Source organism: Apis dorsata, unplaced genomic scaffold, assembly GCF_000469605.1.
Source record: "Apis dorsata unplaced genomic scaffold, Apis dorsata 1.3 scaffold_332, whole genome shotgun sequence".
Taxonomy (NCBI): domain Eukaryota; kingdom Metazoa; phylum Arthropoda; class Insecta; order Hymenoptera; family Apidae; genus Apis; species Apis dorsata.
Genome location: NW_006263600.1, coordinates 181136 through 200726, shown reverse-complemented (window position 1 = coordinate 200726; position 19591 = coordinate 181136). Strand labels below are relative to the sequence as shown.

At 31.4% G+C, this 19591-nt stretch overlaps 1 protein-coding gene across 2 annotated transcripts in view; it reads right to left on the bottom strand.

Moving 5' to 3' along the window:
• The window catches only part of LOC102675512 (octopamine receptor beta-3R-like), a 102532-nt gene that overhangs the window by 7122 nt on the left and 75819 nt on the right, over window positions 1-19591 (bottom strand). The window contains exon 2 of one of the 2 annotated variants that reach the window (XM_006617978.2): window positions 16944-17244. The exons of the other annotated variant lie outside the window; for it this stretch is intronic. Within the exon in view, the coding sequence (XP_006618041.1) occupies window positions 16944-17244 (301 nt within the window). The remainder of the gene's footprint in view (window positions 1-16943; window positions 17245-19591) is intronic. 2 annotated transcript variants of the gene reach the window in all.

Genomic DNA, 19591 nt, shown 5'->3' with positions numbered 1-19591 from the left:
CTGAGGGATTTCATTTTTTTTTTTTTTTTTTGGAAAAGTATAGGTGCGAATGTTTGCTCATTTATTCATTCAACGTGAGAAAATGTTAATAAAGATACGTGTAACGGAGAGGTATCGACGTGAACGATAAAATCAGTATATTCGCGCATTAAAGCAACGATACTGATGTTTGTTTAAATATTTATTAATTATGACGCGAATTTCATTCATTTAGCAAATATTATAAAACGTAGTTTGCATTTTATAATTTTGTACAAGGGTTATCTTTATATGCGGTTCGTATTTTTTCATTAATTAGTATACATTCTCGTTTTTTCTTATTTTCGATTTCTTATTTCCAGTTTAAAAAGATGTATTTTTTCAAGCTGATAAATTCTTTGTATTTATATTACTCTTTTCGACAAAAGTTGAAATTGTACAGAACAAATTTGTAGGAAATAAAATGAAATTTATTATTAATTGAAGGTGATATCAGAAATTATAATGACAGAAAGTTTTCTAAATGAAATGCAAATATCAATATTCGATATAATACAAATAATTTTTTATCGAAAAGAAAAAGGTGGAAAACGAAATCTTAGATATTCAATTTGTAATAACTTCATCGGATAAAAAATTTTCTACAGTAAGGAAAAATATACATTAGACGTGATTCTCTCTTTTATGTAATAATTAAATTTATTTTTATTAAAGAAAATAAATTATTCGTTTTGTTTTTTATATATTTTTTCTCCATATTTTTGTATTATTATTTTTATATTTTTGCTACCTATGGTTTGAAATTAAAGTTAGTCCAGATATATTACCTCATTAGCTCTGGATACAACTTTTTTTCTTGATTTAATTTTTATTTCCTCGTCTTTGTTACCGATCAGATTGCAAGATCTCCTTTCATGAATAATCATCAATTTTCCTCTTAATTTGTAAAATTATATTTAATTACATATTAAGTTTCTTTTTTTTTATATATCTTTATTACTTTTCTATTTTATTCTTTTTTTTCAATTTAAATATTAGAACGTGAATCTGAATTATAATAATAGAATATAACAATAAAATTAGTAGATAAAAATGAAAAAACAAAAGGACGAATAATTTTAAAGACGAATAATCTAAATTTTCAAATCATATGGAAAATTTATATTTTTAATCGTAAGTAGTGATATTTTATTTTAAATTTTCTAGAATTAACATTAATATTACTTTTATTCCTTGAATTTGCAAAATTGAAAATATAAAATAATTATTTTTAAAAATTCAGGATTCAAACAAATCTTACAAAGTTTTGGATTCGAGTTTCAAGAATTTAAAAATTAAATTCGAATTCATCCACCTTTAACTTTTCATTCTTTAATTTTTAACAAACGATGAATGAATTTTTCATATTGCTTGTATCGTCATTTTATTCATTGACGTGAAATATATTTGGAAAGCTGTGTCCAAAAATAACGAGTTGACACATTAAACCGTGAGAGTTTATGATGCGTGAATCACGATGGAGAATAAACGAACAAAGTGTTGCAGTATAATATAACAGTGACATGGAACTGTTATAAGAATAAAATCGTTTTTAACTTTATCCTCTCTCTTGTACAAATTATCCAAGAATTTTTTCTGATGCAATTTTTTTCACAATATCATTTAATATTTGAATAAAAGAATTTTATCTTTTATGTTTTCTTTTATCCATTTTTTTCTGGTCAAAATTTTTAAAGAATAATTTCACATTTATCGCATTTATACACGCGTTTTTTTTTATTTTATTTTCGAATTGTAAATAATAATATTATCATCAAAAATGGCCTTTCAAAATTTAATTCGTAATGTTTCGGTGATGATTTTTTAATTTTTTATAGTTGTTTCATTTAATTTTACGTAATTTTACGTAATTATACAAAAATATGAAACGTAAATGAATGAAAACACAAGACGAGCAAGTTTATTTCGAAACAATAAAAATATTTCACGTAAAAATGATATATATATATATATAACATTATTTTTCAACGAATCGTGAGATATTTGCATCTCGAGTAAAAGAGCTCTTTGCAAACTTTGGATATAATTCCGTTATTTTTTATTCATGAATATAAAATGAAAAGAGATAGATATACGATTTGAAATAGCTATACAATTATCAAAAATAATATTTTTTAAATGGAATTTTTCGTTTATTTTAAGAATAAATTATTACATCCAATGTTGCAAAAAAAGACTTAATAATAAAGAAACGTGTCCAAATTGGATGACAAACGTCAAAAAATTTTTAAAAATTGAGAGTAATATTCTAATCATTGCACGAATTTATTTCCTTACTCAACTTCCACGCAAACAATGGAACAAAACAAAGGAATCGTGAAATGAAACTTCTCCCTAAATATTTTCGTCCCTTGCGAAAGATAACGAATTAGTTTCGACAGGATGGTGTTGAAGCAGATGTTTAGATAACGTATAACTGGAGAACGAGAAATCGGTCGCGTCTGAAAGGCGAAAGCTGTAAAGTTGGCGTGCTCGAGCGCAGTCAGCTGGATTTAGGTTGGTTGGTCGATGCTCACCGGCTTCTCCGCTTTCGTACGATCGATGCGCTCTCGTCTATCAAGATGCAGGAAGCTTCAACCTCGTGGCATGCCCGATTTAAATGTACACACGCAATTACTCGTCGTTCTATCGAACACGTCGACGAATTTATACGGTTCGAACTTTCAAAAATAATGGAATACGGGATTCGAGGATAGAATGAAAATTCATGTGGCAAGAACGATGAGATTGAAATTGGCCCGATATTTAATCGTTCTTCGTTCCATACAAAAGAATTTCAGAAAAATTAATATACGATATCCTTTGTGAAATAACTGGGATGTCACGTATAATTATCGATCGCAATTATTAATAAAATTTGATCGGTTTTTATTTGTATAATCAATTTGTACCTTAAACTTTAAAATTTTACTTTTCGTTAATATTTTTAGAAAAGGCGCACGATTTCATTTGCAATTAACCGTATATTCGAATAATTTAATATAAGAATGTTTTTCTAAATTAAATCTCAAAGGCAATTAAAACGCGATGCTGTAACCAGAGACGTCCCTGTTAAGCAAACGTTTTCAAACGTTCTGAAAAATTCACCATGGTGAAATTGGATTCGCGTGTTGTAGCTGGAGAAACGAACTTTTGTCAATTTGTTTAAACTTCTCATCAATAAAACTCGGGGACGTTTTTAATCGTGTTCCACGAGCTTGTGTGAATAAACGGAATCGCGAATTCTCGAATATAAAAATTTTTTAATAGTAATGAAAGGTCGAAACCATTACGAGTGGGACAAGGAAAATTGTTTTGCAGATCAACTTGTGCTATTGTTCTTGCACGTTGACTTTAATAGATTAATCCCAGATAAGAGGAAATTTTTTTCATTCTATCTTCATTGAACGAACTTTTCAACAGCTTTTTTGCAAAAGCATCGCGTAATAATTTTTTTGCGTGTAAAACATTATTTTTTTTTTAAATAATTTAAATACTTAAATTTGGAAGCGCGTCATAAAAGTTTAAAAGTATTTAAATATATAATTCCAATATCATTTATTTAAATTATATCATTCGTTTTGCGTTTATAAGGACTTAAAAACCTATGCTACTACTCCACTACGCGCTCTAGCATCGATCGGTAACATTACTGTTTTCTTAATTATTCATAAATTCAGATTTTCAATTAACAATGTATTAAATATATTAACGTGGATTAAAATTTCGTAGGATGATAGAAATTGAAAAAGAGAAACGATATCGATTCAATATCGCGAGAAAATGATGGTTCGAATTCGTATGAATTGACGATGCGAATTTAATGGTATTTTCGATTCAATTACCACGTACTTGGAGTGCATTACAAGGCAGCAGGTGACTGGAACCATTTCGGTGCCGACACAAAAACGATTCAATCGTCCAGTTGTCCTCGTAATCGCGATGTTAACGCGTGTGCCATGGGGAAATTTCGCGTGGAGGCACGACGGATACACGGGCGTGAGTTTAAGGAAACAACAGTGTCCCACTTTCGAGTAATACGCGGCCCTCGTTAAACGAGAATTATACGTATTCCGCTTTTGTTTCGCTACGCGCGTGAGCACTCTCAATTGCGCAAACGCTCGTACGCCCTTAATTGTTAATAACTACGTGCCTCGTATCATCCAATAGTATTTTTATGCAATATAATTTTACAATTTTTATTATCGTCATTGATGTATTATAAATATTATTTTCAAATTTATTTTCAAAGATCTCTATTTTTCTACGGTAAAATTACATTGTCGATGAGAAGCAAAATTTATTTTAGGAACAATATTAAATTCTTATTCGTACTTATTATTATTATTTTCTAAAATAATCTTCTTTTAATAAATTTTCAGTTTCGAGTTGGAATCGCATTTTGCACGAGTAACGCGATTAAATTTATTCTGATCGAGATTTGGATATTAAAAAATATTTGCACATTTTTCGTTTCATTCAAGGATAATTTCCAATTATCGTAAAGATAAATCCCTCTTTCTTGGATATACTTTGTTGATGCGGTTTCGATCTAACGTAAAACTGTAACGCAAAACGAATTATATACTTTTTGGAGGAAATAATCATGTTACGAAAAATATTTCTCGAGATTTTATAAAATCGATCTTCTGGTTGCAGATGCTTGGTTTGGACGCGTTGCACATTCGAAACGTGTAACTACTTGGTATTACCGGCAAGATTCTCATTGTTCGATCGGTCGGTGGGGGCAAACGGAGAACAGCGAATTCAATGCGCTTTCGCCATTGTCGAAATGTTATTCCGCGAGATCGAACGTATCTCGATGTTCCAGATGCCTCGTACCTGATCTGGATCTATTAAAGCAAGAGAAGGACTTGGACACGTTTCGATTTTATGAACGATTAAATTTTAACGAGAAACGAACTGTAGCTGCGAGTTATATCGCGTTTGCTTCATGCCTAATTGGATTTGGGAAGGAACGTTGTAATTTCGTTGTTGCAACGTTAATTGCCGTGATTCTGGCGTAATTACCGAGCGAAGAAGACAGATGTTGGAGATTTTGATATCTCAATTGATGGAAAGATAAAGTAAATTATTGGGTTGATCGGAATGTTGCGTTACTTGCGAATTAGAGTTAGTAGATTTACGAGATTCCATCGCAAATAGAGTTTCTTAAGTGGAATGTAAAGTTTCTTCGGAACACTTATTAGTCTCGTAAAAGAGATTCTCATTGCTGCAGCTTGTCGTTAGAGAACAATTTACTACACAAACTTTTCTCGCACGAAATGTGGATATTTTCTTAAAAATTAAAAATTGCATCTATCGATCTTTTATGAATTTTAAGAAAATTCACATTTCTCTTTGGAACATTTATTTCGTCAATATAATCGAATTCTAAGTTGTAAAATTCTCGATTACACAAATTGATTAATTTCACGAAGCTAAAGCGTTTGATTGACAATTAATGTGGAATCGCCAAGTTCGAAATGCATATTCCACGTTTCTGCAAGTCACGAAGTTCAAGGATTCTATGGCTGGCATGGTTCTTATAGAGTTTGGAAGTGGGTTAAATCGGATATCATGGTTTCGGTGTTATAAAGTTTCTATAGAGTAACGCTTCCAAAGTTCGAGATTCTATCGTTTGAGGATAAGCTGAATTGGTTCTTTATAAATAATTTCTCATAGAATTTATAATAATTATACTTGTTATGACGCTTAGACCTAATTCAAAGAGATAATTATTCTTTGCTTCAACGAAGAAATATATTGCGATAATTTCAAATTTATAGTCATCGCTATATCTCGAAAACAAGTAATTAAATTAAAATAAACCAACGTGTTCTGAGAAAGACGTTTAAATAGATTCATCCACGAGAGCCTAACACGAGAGAGAAGTAATAAGTTTCTTTCAACAATTTCTTTCATCTTTCCCCGAAGATTCTCTACAAATAAGATTCTCTCTTTATCGAAACGTGTTTCGCTCGTTAACGAACTTATTAAAACCGCGAATTCGAAAAAAAAGAAGGAATCCCTTTTCTAAGACTCGGGGGAGATATTACGTTAGCGCGCACTTGGTAAAATCTCGGTTAATAAAAATCTTTGATGACTTCTATTCAAATCTTTCGGCCCTCCCAAGCTTAATAAGCTTCGTCTCACTTTTTTTCCCTCGCCTTCTCCTCTCTCTCTCTCCCTCCTCCCCTCTCCGCTCTTTTCACTTTCCTCAAGTAAAAGAAGAAACGGCTACTTTTCATCGAGCCTCTATATCGAATCAATCTTCTTGGCGACGAAAGAAGAGAGATCTCGTGACGTGGAAAAGGACTATCCTTTCCTTTCGACATCGTTTTTCGTGCGATAAATTACATCGGGCGGTGGGAATTAATGCCATTTTTTCCTTGCCATCCGTTTGTTATTAAAGACGCGACTGCCATCCCGGTGAAGAATCGGGTCACGTCGCGATCCTCTTCGGTTCAAATTTTCTATCCGGCGGAAAGAAGAAAGATCGGTCGATCATTCGGAGAAAATGAAAAATCGATCGTGAGAAATTGCTCTCCATTTCCCTAATTAATCGTTATTGGGCGTTAAAGGGGAAAATATCGCGGAAGGAGATTTATTATAGCTGTTTTTCAGCTGTTCTTCTTTCTTTGGTTACAGCGTAATTAATTGCGCTGATGACGAGATATTTTGAGAAACGGATGTTGAACTTGGTAGCTCGCATTCTTCGCGTTTAGAACGATGCGATAATTTAATAATCGCGAGAGCAATTTGTCAATTAGGATTATTTTGTAGTTATAAATAACGTGATACTTTGAGCTCTGGGTAAGTTCGTTCGATGGGAGAATGAAATAAATCTGAAAACGATCGAAGAGAAGGGTTAGAATTATTAACTTGGTGAGTTACGATATTAAAAATGTATTATTATTTTATATTCTAAGAATTATATTAGGACGAAACTCTGGTTTGGAGAGGAAAAGAATGTAAATTATTATCTGATCGCATTCAACGTATCAAGTTTCGTTCGAACGATGAATTTTAATATAATTGAACGTAGTTATTTTTTATTTATATGTAAAAATTCTCTAATTCTACAGTTTTCTATAGTTTTTCTATCGTTCCGTTGGTACGATTCGTAAATAACGACAAAGGGGGAAATTCGTGAAATACTCGTGAAAGTTGAAAATTGGGATTCCTAGATCCAATGAAATCGCTTTTATCAACGATATTTATGATTTCATCTGAAACGACGTTGAATTCCCATTTAACAACAGAAATAGCAGATATAAATGGAAATTGGTTTTACTACGGCCGTTTTGTTTAAACATTCTCCAACATGTCGTCTATCACGTTTCACGAGGTTGGAATACAATTGAGAATTACGTCCTCGATGCGAGGATTGGTTCTACGCTTTGAATTATTATCTATCCCTTTGTTTCGTTATGAAAAAGAATCGAGTGGTCGTTTTCCTTAAATTGTCAATTGAAAAAGAAAAGATTTAAATTAATCTTTTAGTGTCTACAATTGAAAAATAAAAGATTTGAAAATTTAGATTTTTAAAGAAGATTCAAAATACTTTAAGCGTAAACTTAAATATAGTTAAGAAATTATTTGAAATATTATACGTTATATCTAAAATAAAAATAATATAATTAAAATATGTTTCAAAATCGGATACGATCGATATGAATGTATTTAAAATATAAATCTCTATATTGAAAATGACAGACGTACTAATAATATAATATATCGTATATATACGATAATGCGTATGCAAAAACGTCCATATCGAGATCTTAAATCACACTGTTTCGAGCTAAATCCTTATCCGATAAAGAAACATTGAAAGGTCTTCGCCTAACGGTATATCTTATAACGACCCAATTCTTAAACTCATCGAAACCCCGACTAACGGACTATTTAATTTACAACGTACAAGAAATGGGGCTCCTTTTCCAAGAAGCCCCTATACATGGTGCAAATTCAATCTAACCTTCGTAGATAAGACAGATCATGCAGCTCGATCCACCGCGTTTCTTTAAAATTTTCCATCTCGCGAGTACGGCAGCTGGTCTAATTTGGTTGGAAAGTCAGCCTAGATGCAGCCTATCGTTCATTTACCGTCTTCTCGTCTTTTTATCAATATTGTTCGCGATGATGGAATCGATCATTCACATGCGCGTCCTCTAAAAAACGAGGTCTTTCGCTGGATCCACGAGTGATCCACGAGCCGAATCGATAGCGACGAATGTCGTTACTTCTCCGTTTCTATTCGTCTTTATCTCTTTATCTACTTTTATCTCGATGACCTTCATTTTTCCGACAAAGTACAAGGAAATGCCTTCGAGAGATTTCAGAGATTTATATCTACGTTTTCCCAGAGCCCTCGTTCGCACGAGCTTGGATTTTGGACGATACCTTCGTCCCCTTTTTCCGTTCACCAACGGAATAGAGATTTGGAAACGGAGTGATTTATATTTCGTAGGATAATTGATTATTTCCAAGAATAATACAAAGATATATCTTTTTTTTAATCTAGAAATATCAGAACATTTGTCGGCCTTGTAAAGAATTGTTCGAGAAGAACCGCGTTAAGAAGAATAACAATTCGATTAGAATTTAAAAATTAAAAAAAAGACTATGATTTTATTTTTTTTATTATTATTTATTTAGATATTTATAGGAATAAAAATTACGAATTTGGAGAATCCTATGCAGTAGTTCAAATATCGTAGAATTAAAAATAACTTTTATATTTACAATTCATAAGGGACGTAGGAACATGATTTATTTCGTTATATCATTTTGTTCCAAATTTATTATGATAACTTATCGCTAGATTAAGTGAAATCTTCTTTCTAATCTCAATGAATACATTTCAGATCTAGCCTCCCCTAATCTGATGTTGGTCACATCGAAGGGAACATCCCTTGCAATCGCTAAGCGACCCTCCACTTCAGATCGTTTCTCTCGACCACAAGAACCCCTGAGATCGCATGAGTATTTGGTCACTATCGAGACGTGTAAATTAGCTAAGGTATCAGAATTATATCCTAAAAATTCATTTATTGGAAATTAATTTTAACTTGATCTATTGTTTCTAGAAAAAATTGAGGGATAATGCAAAATAACGATACATCAAACATTTAAAATTATAATATCGTTCGTTTTATTTTATTTTTTGATTTCTCGCTCTCTATTCTCTATTTTACAATATTAATAAAATAACTATTTGAATAAAAATTTATTCCAACACGTTCAAATAGAATCCTAGTGATATTAAATGGATATTTTAATCAACACGCATTCGACAACTTGCCTCTAAATCAAAATCCAAGCATCCACGATATGATCCTTTCTTCCTAATCATTCACCCTGTTTTAACTCGAAACAACATCGTTGTTTAGAAACGATTGGAATCATTTCACCGATCCATCGTCATCCACAGCTTCTGCCGTTCTTTCCGTTAAGTTTGCAGCCGTCGTTTCCAGATATCGAGCGGAATGAGCGAGCGGAGGGCGAGGGTGTCCCGGGGTGTTCCTACTGGAACCGCGTTCACTGACCTACCCTACCGCAGCCTGCGAGGGATCAAGCCTCTGCCAACGCCACGCACCCCTTTCCACCCTTCCACTCTCCTTCTTTTTTCCCTCCTTTCCTACCGTTCTCGCCACTTCTCCTTCCCCCCGCGTTCCTAGAACGTTCTTCAGACTCGTCTTTCGCTTCTGCCAGACGCCGCTTTTCAAACGGAAAAACCCCCGCCATTCTTCCGACTTCTTTGACGCCCTGTTGCTTACCCGAGGAAATGTTCTAATTATTCGAGAAACTCGAGGAATTTTGCTATGGACGATGAGGAATGCTCGCGATGGGATGGGGGAACGCTTGTTTGATGATCATCGTGATGAGTATCAAAACTGTAAGTTTTCTGATCGTTTTTATACTCGATTGTTATTATGTTAAAGATCGTTTTTTGAAATATTGGATAAAATGGGATTGGAAAATATGAGGGTGATGTAGAATTGAAGAATGATTACCAATCTTCCCCACTATTCTTAATAAATTAAATATTTAAAAACAATTTGTCAAATTATTTTTTAATAAATTCTTCAATTTTCTCGAAAGAAGATAAAACAAATACGTAAATTTTACCACCAATGTCATATTTTCGCCATTTTATGTAAGTCGCAAATCAATTTATAGTTTTCGTCACTAAGTTATCAAAGAGTGAATATTAATCGTTTCACCATTTAATCTAATCAGACTAGCTTTTATCGCAATAAAAAATCTTTTCCATAATCTTTTCACGCGATTTCAATAACCTGGCACGTTCGCTTTTGAGCCACAGGGTTAGGTGAAATAAAAAGAGCGGAGAGTGAAAGGGTGATGAGAAGGGTGGGGAAACAAAGGAAGACGAGAAAAGAAATATTTTTCTTGCGGTGTTCGAGATCTCGGCGACGTGACGCGACGGTGTGAGGGACTGAAACGACGACGAAGAAAAAGCGGATGGCAAAGTTCATCCGGCGAATAGGTCAGTGCACCTTGGCTTATATTATTCTACGCGAAGAAAATGGTAAATAGTCTTTGAGACGCTCATCATTGATGCGGATGAATAATGAGAATTATATTACGTTCGTTTCTTTGCACATCTGGATTTTTCCATACGTTGCTATTTTTATTATTTTTATGATTTGATTAATTTCTGACAACAATTAAGAAATTTACAACCAATTTGAAATAATATATTAGTAATATTATATTAGAATAATAATATATTATTATATTAGAATAATATATTAGAATAATATATTAGTAATATTATAATTATTTAATATTTCGTTAAAGGAAAAGAATTAAAATATAAATTTAAGTAAAAATGGAAGAAATTAGAGTCGTTTTTTAGAAAATTATTAAGAATTACTCTTACGATAAACCTTTCGATCGATTATATATTATTTACAGCAATTTCTTTTATTTTTCGAACAGATTGCGTGTAGAGGAACGATTCGTGAAGAATTCAAAGAATTCCATCTAATATTTTCGCGAGTAAACTTTTTCGAATCGTTGCCCAAGATTTCTCGAATCCATTGATTCGGAATATAAAGTGATCGTTTCGAGTCAAATCTCGCGAAACAGCTAAGAATTTCGACGCGGCATTTCTCACCCCCTCATCGACCATCTTTTTTTCTCCCGCCTTCTTTCCAGAAGCATCACGACCACCAAGGTCTCGCGTACAACTCGTCTTTGTACGATCCTTTCTGGGTCAATTTCTAAATAGGCTCTCCGACTTGCAAAAATCTACCATATTCATGTAAAAAGATGATTCATTTTGTTTTAATATGACATTTCCATGGACCACTCGATTAAGATAGGGATAATGATCAATTCATTACAAAGAAATGATAGAAATATAATATGGTAATGTACGAGAATTGTTTATCTTTTTATTTTAATGTAATTTTATTTTAGCTTTATCGCAAAATTTATTGTAAAAATATCACGAAATAGTGATACTTTGTATTGGAAAGTATGTAAAAAGATTAAAATACGAGATGACAGAGAAAAATATATATTATAAATCTTCAAAATTGTAAAAAGATTTATAATTTAATGGAAAATCCGAAGAAAAAATAGAGAAAATAGATTTAAATAAATTTCTATAGACTTGTGTAGATTTTTAGGTAAATGTCTATATTAGGAAGGAACGAAAGAACGAAATCGATGTTAAAGAATAAATTAAAATTATAAGCATGATTTAACAAAGAATATATTTTCATATTTCAAAAAAAATTAATTGCACGAACCAGTGCAATAATAATCTCTCAACAATAATTAAATAATTGAATTTAGAAGTGGTTATTTAACAACGCTACTATTAAGTTGTAACTCAATATCGTAAGAGGATGTAATAAGCTTATACGTTTACAACGTATAATCTTTCTCATTAATTTCGTTCGCTACACGTTGTGCATCTTGAAGATAATTATTTCTATTAACATTATTTGTATATATGATAAGAGTAGAAATAACCAAAATTGTTGAATCAATAGTAAAAAATAGATTTTTCTTCCAAATGTTGATTTTTGATGGTTATAACCATTGATGGTAATAAATAGAATGTTGTTTCAAATCTATTAAAACTATTTTGGGCTTTTTAGAATCTCGATGATTAATCTCGATGATTTTAGTAAAAAATCGGAAATTAATATTTTTGCATCAACATATAATCCAGTGTATCTGAAAGGAATTTGGAATCATCTGGAACAAGCAAGTGCATTTTAGCCTGCAAACGAAAAATCTCACTCATCGTCCAAAAACGTGTTCATCGTATCCTTTGTCATAAGGTTTGCAAATAAATTTTTTTATAAGTATTATATAACTTCATTTATTTAACTTTATCTATTTATTTTCAGGTTATAATTCACAGGTTTTCACAAGTTATAAGACTTGCATCTTATATCCTATGTAATAATATCCGCATTTCTAAAGGCATATAACTCTTTACATTTCCATATCTTGTATTCATAAGTTATAAAGCATTCCACATATATGAAAGAAATCTTTCTATTAACATCCATATTTTCATAAACGTACAAACCACAAATTAAATGTGCAAGAGGAAGATTTGCACGACACGATTGGAACCTCATGGTCACGAAATGTCAAATTTTCAATCTCTTGGCAACGTTTCTGTCTGGCTGTTCTCCATCATGGCGATCGTTCGCGCGAAATGCATTTGCTGTCATCGTCCACGTATTTATATATAACGTAGTATTTTCAATTTGTTGCTCGACAGCGATACGTCACCGCTTTAAATATTACCAGAGATAACAAGAGATAAGAGAAGAGAGATAAGAGAATACATGTGTAATATCGGTCAAAGGTTACAACAATGGCGGAACAAGCACGTGACGACTGCAACATAACCTAACTACGCCCATGTATATCGAATAGAGAGATGAGATTTTAACGATCATTTTTTACACGCATTTTACACTCGATTTCAACTGCGATAAATCAGCAAAAATGACATTGTCGACTCTCGATCAAAGTGTTGTCCCTCTTCGACAGCATTCGAGACGAATTCACGCGACAAACGACGCGTCGTTGGAATAATGTATGCACGGATCGACATTTTTTTGCAAATATAACGAATGATACGTTTCGTTACACGGCGGATCTCGTAGGCGCGTTTATTTTAAGCGAAACGCATTTAGCGAATGCATCGACGACATCGAGGCAAAATTTTCATCTGTTGGATATATGGGATGGGTTAAAAACGACACTTAGGCTGATGACGTGCCTCGCGCTAAATGCTCTCAGCTGAGAAATTTCATTTTATGCGACCTGTCAAACCGATACTTTCAGGTTAAAACGAAGATCCAATAAATAGACGTTCATTACGGGGGATTTATGAAATTACGATGGACATCTCGTTACTCAAAATAGGTGGAGAATATTGAAGGGAAAAAATGTGATTCGAACGGTTAACAGCACGGTGGAAATCTTAAATGAAATCTCTCCTTTGAGGGGTACGAGATAATGGGTTGAAAGGATGAGATTACGATAAGAGATCTCTCAGCGAGATTAAAGTAATTTGAAATTGGTCCATGTAATCCGTCAGTTCTTAAAATTGACCTCGATGCGTGCCTTTCGCTAGCAATCGCTAAGCAATCGATGCTTATTTTGGCATTTGTACGTGAAAAAGTTTTAAAATAAAAAATATCAATCTTTTAATTTTGATAATAACAGTTATAGATATATTTCTTGAAATTAAATAATTTAAACGATACGTTATAGGAAAAAAAATATCTTTTGGCTTATATTCAATGCAGATCTACCAGGTAGCAAATAAATGATCGTTTAGTTTGTTTTACGGTATTTTATATTTAAGCAGAAATTTATTCTTTTTTCACCATTTTTAAATTTCAATATTATTTTAATTTTTAGAAAAAGATACTACATTCAATGATACTTATCGACATTTATCTTAATATTTTCAAATAATATTACATAAAAAAATTATACATCTATTAAAAGCTGAAGGTGACCTTAAGAACTTGAAAAAAAAAGAAAGAAATATAGACGATCTATTATAATCATTTTAAATTTTAACCCTTTCAAGCTTAGTTGGACACAGATTATGCGATTCATTTAATATATAAACTATAAAAATCTCTTAAGAGAGAATCTTCATCGATATTCCTATTTTTATTAGTAGCCATTTAATAACGTTTACGCAAATAAATAATAGATTTTCAAGCAGAAGATCATGGAATTTTGGCAATAAACTCGTGTCGATCAATTTTCAGACAACTCGCGATATGTAGAAGCCAGATTCTCCAAATTTTCGAATCAAGGAAACGTCACTCAAACATAGTATTAAATGTTGGTTAAGACAAATGTTGATGCAAAGCAAATTTGATTATGATGAATCGAGATTTGGATACGAAAATATACAAACTCGAGTATTATTGGTCGCATATAAATATAATGGTAATATGACATTTATGAAGAAGAAATATTTTTAGACAATACTACTACAACTTTAGCAACTAATACGAGTTTACAAAGAAAGATGTTCTTCATCCTGAATCCGATTGCGAATGATTTCGAAATCGTAAAAAGCTCGTTGAAAAACAATCCAACACAAGCCGAGGGTGTTATTTATTTCCATTATAATGATTGGCACTTTGCGAGACGATTCGATTCCCATTGAGATTCGAGATTTCTCCTTGAATGCACCACGAAAAATGACACAATGCATTAAGTAATCTTCGCCTATTTAACAAATGATTTAAATTTTGTGATAAAATTGCTTTGAAAATTTTATTTTTGATCGTACCAATGATACGAATATGTAGATTAGATTTAGGAGATAAAAATTCTGGTATTTTTTTTTTTAATCTGAAAAACGTGATTTGAAACGAAAAAAGAATTGATAATTCTAATTAAAAAAATTAATAATTAAAACATTTGATTATACAGATTTATATTATAATTTTAGTGAGTTCTATTCTTTTTTCTTCTCTTTCTTCTCTTTCTTTTTTTTTCAGAACTCACGTGATTAATAAATATTTCTATTCTTACAGACATATTACAAATTTCCATGAATAAACCGACAATAAATCGAATAAACAACAATTTACAAGAAATAATATCAGTTCGTTAAAAAATTAATCGTCAACATTGTAAGAGAGGGTAATTTTTATATTTATATTTTTCAATATCTACGTGTAACGATCAAAATTATCAGAAAAAATGGCGGAAAAATTACACGCAATCCCGAGTAATTTCGACATCAATCGTACGTCATTTTTGGCCGAGCAATAATTGGTACCGGTGGAATGTATTATTACACCGCGATTCGTGGCGAAAGTTGCGGCCTTATCCTTTTTGCGCTCTGCATACCAAAATTATTCTTTTGCTTTTCGAACGATTTCCATTCTATATCAAAAGCGTCCCAATCCTTTCATTTTTCGATCCGAAAAATATTTTCTCAGGCAATTTTTCCTATGTATATGTATATATATATTATTATTTTTTACATGAAAATTTTCAAGAAAGAAAAGAATTAAATTTTATTGTAAAAATATAAAAATACAGTGGAGCGATATGCGACAGAAATAATTTTGATGACGCAAATGATGGAGTGATTTTACAAGTGCGAAAGATTGTTTGTTTTCTGTTTCTTCCAAGCCGCGAGTGTCTACTTAATAAACGCCCGCGAAAAGAACGAGCACTTCGAGATCTAAAAATACGAAAGCTCCAGAACGAGTCGTCGTGGTCCCGAAAACGATATTGCGACAATATTATCGCAAATACATACGTTAAGCTGTGACCTCGTTGAAAAAACAACGAGGAACTTTTCGTTTGTTGAAAAATTTATTGGAAAAAAATTTGAAAAATTCTTAATTTTCACACGAAAATTCACAATTCATCGTTTGAAGATAAATAAAGTCCACAAGGTTATATCAAAGTTATTACAATTGAATAAAATAAAATTAAATTAATTTAAGAAAAAAACATCTTAAAATTTAATATATGTTAAATACTTTTTTGGAATATGAGCAAATAACAAAAGGTACAGCGAGAACGTTTAAAGCGACATGCAGAAAATGTGGGAATTTGTACGATTGACGGCGACAAGGTCGAAGCAAACAACGCCGACGTTGTTCACGGTCCTCGATAAATAACACGGATTCACGATGCAAGACGACGAGAGTATCGGGTTTCAACGAACCAGGAAAGAGCGGGTTTATTGGATAAAAATAAACGAAGATACCGTGGAAGAAATAGATGGGTTAACGCCGCAGAATAGTGACACTATTTTGGATGTTAGAATTAGCTACGATTACGAGCCAATTTATTAATTATTAAAGAGGTTCGAGTAGTCGATTGTTGGAAAGGAATAAGTGGAAAAAAGTTTATTTATTACGTATGGAAATCACGATATGTTTAAATCATGATTCGTTGAGAACAATATGATTTATCATGAAATTTATTTTATGGAATTTGACCTCACATTCTCTCATGACTCTGGTATGCAATCTTTGATCTCAAGGATGACGATAATTCAATTGCTAATGAACAAGAGATATCAATATATTATTAATTGGCTATTTTAACTCTTGAATGCGTATTTTCATAATTGGATATAAAAAATTAAAGAAATTTAAATATAAAAATATAGAAATCGAGAAGAATCGATTCTCTCAAGACTACTACATACATTTATTTATGCTATAAATATAAGAAACAAAGATAGAATAGAAAACTTACCGATTAGATGGTCAATAATTTACACATTTCACATTGTGTAACGTATAATCTATTGATTTAAATCGCTTGAATCATGATGCATGGCGACAAGTTTCAAATATATGGGGCCTTACGAATCAATATTTGCCCGAGAAGCGCTAATTAGATGGTTCACTCACCGTTCTCCACGTTTAACTCCGCCGCGGTTCTATACGACATAGGTCTGCCAAAGTCACTGGCGTCGCTCGGATGCAGCAACAATTGATGGGACGCCCTGGAATGATGCCTCGAGGTGGACGCCCGATGCAAGTGAACACTATTTAGGACGGTATTGCTCGAGGCACGGCTAAGCGCCTCTTTTTGTCGAACAGCCTCCTTGTAGATCTTGCAGTACATGACAATCATCACGAGACCGGGGATCCAGAAGGAGACCGAGGAACTAATCACAGCGTACGGTGGGTTCACCTCGAACGTGCATATCTGATTCACCGACACACGTGTTCAATACTTTCTCCTTGGAACGATCGAGGAGAATATATTATTTTGTGGTACATTTCTTTTTTTTCCAGAAAGATTTTTATCTTATTTTTATCGGATTTAAGAATTATAATATTTTTTGGGGGAGTAATTAATAATTAGTAATTATGAGAGAGATTCAGGCATTTTTTTTGGTATTTTAAGAGTCATATAAAATAGTAGTAAAATAATAGCGTTTCTTCAGGTCGCTTTAGGTTTGTTTTCTTATATTGGAAATATTTCTTTTATTATTTTTAAAGTTTCTGCCATTTTTCGAGATAAATCTTTTCGCTTTAATATTTGTGTTTTTTACTGTCATAAAAGTTGTGAAAACAAATTGTGAAACTTTAATAATAATATTTCGCTAATATTTTATCATGCTAGTGTTTTTATTTCATAAATTTAAAAAATTTTAAAAATAATTTCCAACTTTACTTTCGTTAATTTATTAAATAAAATATTTCGATAAACAAGTTTAAATTGAAAATTAAAAGTTTCTTGAACTACGGTATTATTCTCTAAATTGAGATATTTCTGGTTGGAAAAGAAAATTTTTATTCCGAGTTATTTTTTAAAGTGATAAAGTCTACACATTGAAACTTTATTTTAATCGAAATAATAATACAAAATGATTTATCAACGATATTTAATATTAAAAAAATTTTCTGTTAAAAAAGTATTGTCGTATATGCCATCTCTCTCATAATTACTCTACGTTGGAAAAGATTTTGAGATAGGTACATTTTTCCTTTGAGATCAATTGAAGATTTTTCAAACAGATAATTTTTTTTATTAAAACCTTCCTCTTCGCTTCTTCTGTTTCCGATGTTCTCTGTTATCTGTTGGTTTCGAGTTTTTCTCTAATTGGATTGAAAATTCTGATGTCAAATTATAAATATTGGTTGGATCACGTTTTTCTTAAAACTTTTATTAATTACGATTCGATCTTTAATTTAGTTCTAATTGGATTTTCATAGTATTTTAATTTTGACCAAATTTTTTCACATTGCATAATGATTATAAAATTCTCAATAAATTTTATATTTTATCTTCTTCTTTCAACTTCTTGTAATGTTTTAAATTTATTTATATATTCTTTTTTTAATATCCCATGAAACAATTTTTTTTTAAAATTAAATCAAGATTTTCATTTTTAATCGAGAATAATTTGAGATTAATCCTTTTCAATATTTACTCGATGTTTTTTTATTTATATTTCATCTACGAGTTTTTCTCTCCTAACTTGATGATTATTTCTTAGACGTTTAAAACTTTAATCCAAAGTTCTTCGAGAACTCTTGATTTTTCGATCTCATTAATTTTTTTCTTCTAACATTTTATCCCAACTTGTACAACTTTCGATCCACTTACTTAAATAAATTTAATTTAATTGTTTTATTCTTGTCATTCTATTATATATGTATAATCTACGATATATCATAAAATTAATATTTTATTTCGATATATGTTTTAGAAGAAGGAAAAGAGAGAAAGAAGAGAAGAATTTTGTTTAATTTTAACGAAACCTCTATTTTTATTTAAAAATAAAATGTAGTTATGGAAAAATATAGGAGAAAGGATCACTATAATGGCAATGGGTTTTTAATCAATGGAATCTATAGAAACCATTATAATCGCATAAATTTCGAAAGCACGAAAGAATTATTGTTCGAGGACAGAGAAATATGAAAGTGGAAGTCTCGGCAGAATTTCGATTAACGGAACGTCCATTGTTCGAATCGTTCATTGTACCAGGTGTATTATCGAAACAATATATTTCGTCATGCCATATTGCTCCTTCTCTCGCCAATATTTTTCACTAGATCACGATTAATCGGCAACTTATTTAACTGTGACTTCATTTGTTGGAGAATGAATTCTATGTGCATTTAATAAATGATCTTAATTTATTGTTAATATTACTTTTATATTTACTGTTATCCAATATTGAACGAAAATAAATGGAAATTTTAAAAATAGATGGAAATAAAATATTTAAATAATGAAGTGACGATAAAAAGTAAGATTTCGATATTATTGATCGAGGAAGAAATTTTTATCCGTTTTAAAAATCACACAAGAAATAATTGATAAAAAGCAATTGGAAATCAAAAGAAAGGTTTAAGAAGAAATGAATACCGATAAAATTAAAAGAAACGAAAGTATAAGATTAAAGGAAGTAAAAAGATTGAAAATGAGAACGAGAAAATTGGAGATAAAATAAAAGGAATAAACGGTAAGAAAGAAATTAAAGATAAGGTAGTAATGTGGGTGGAAGAATCAAGATCTATTATTGCAGTGAGAAAATTGA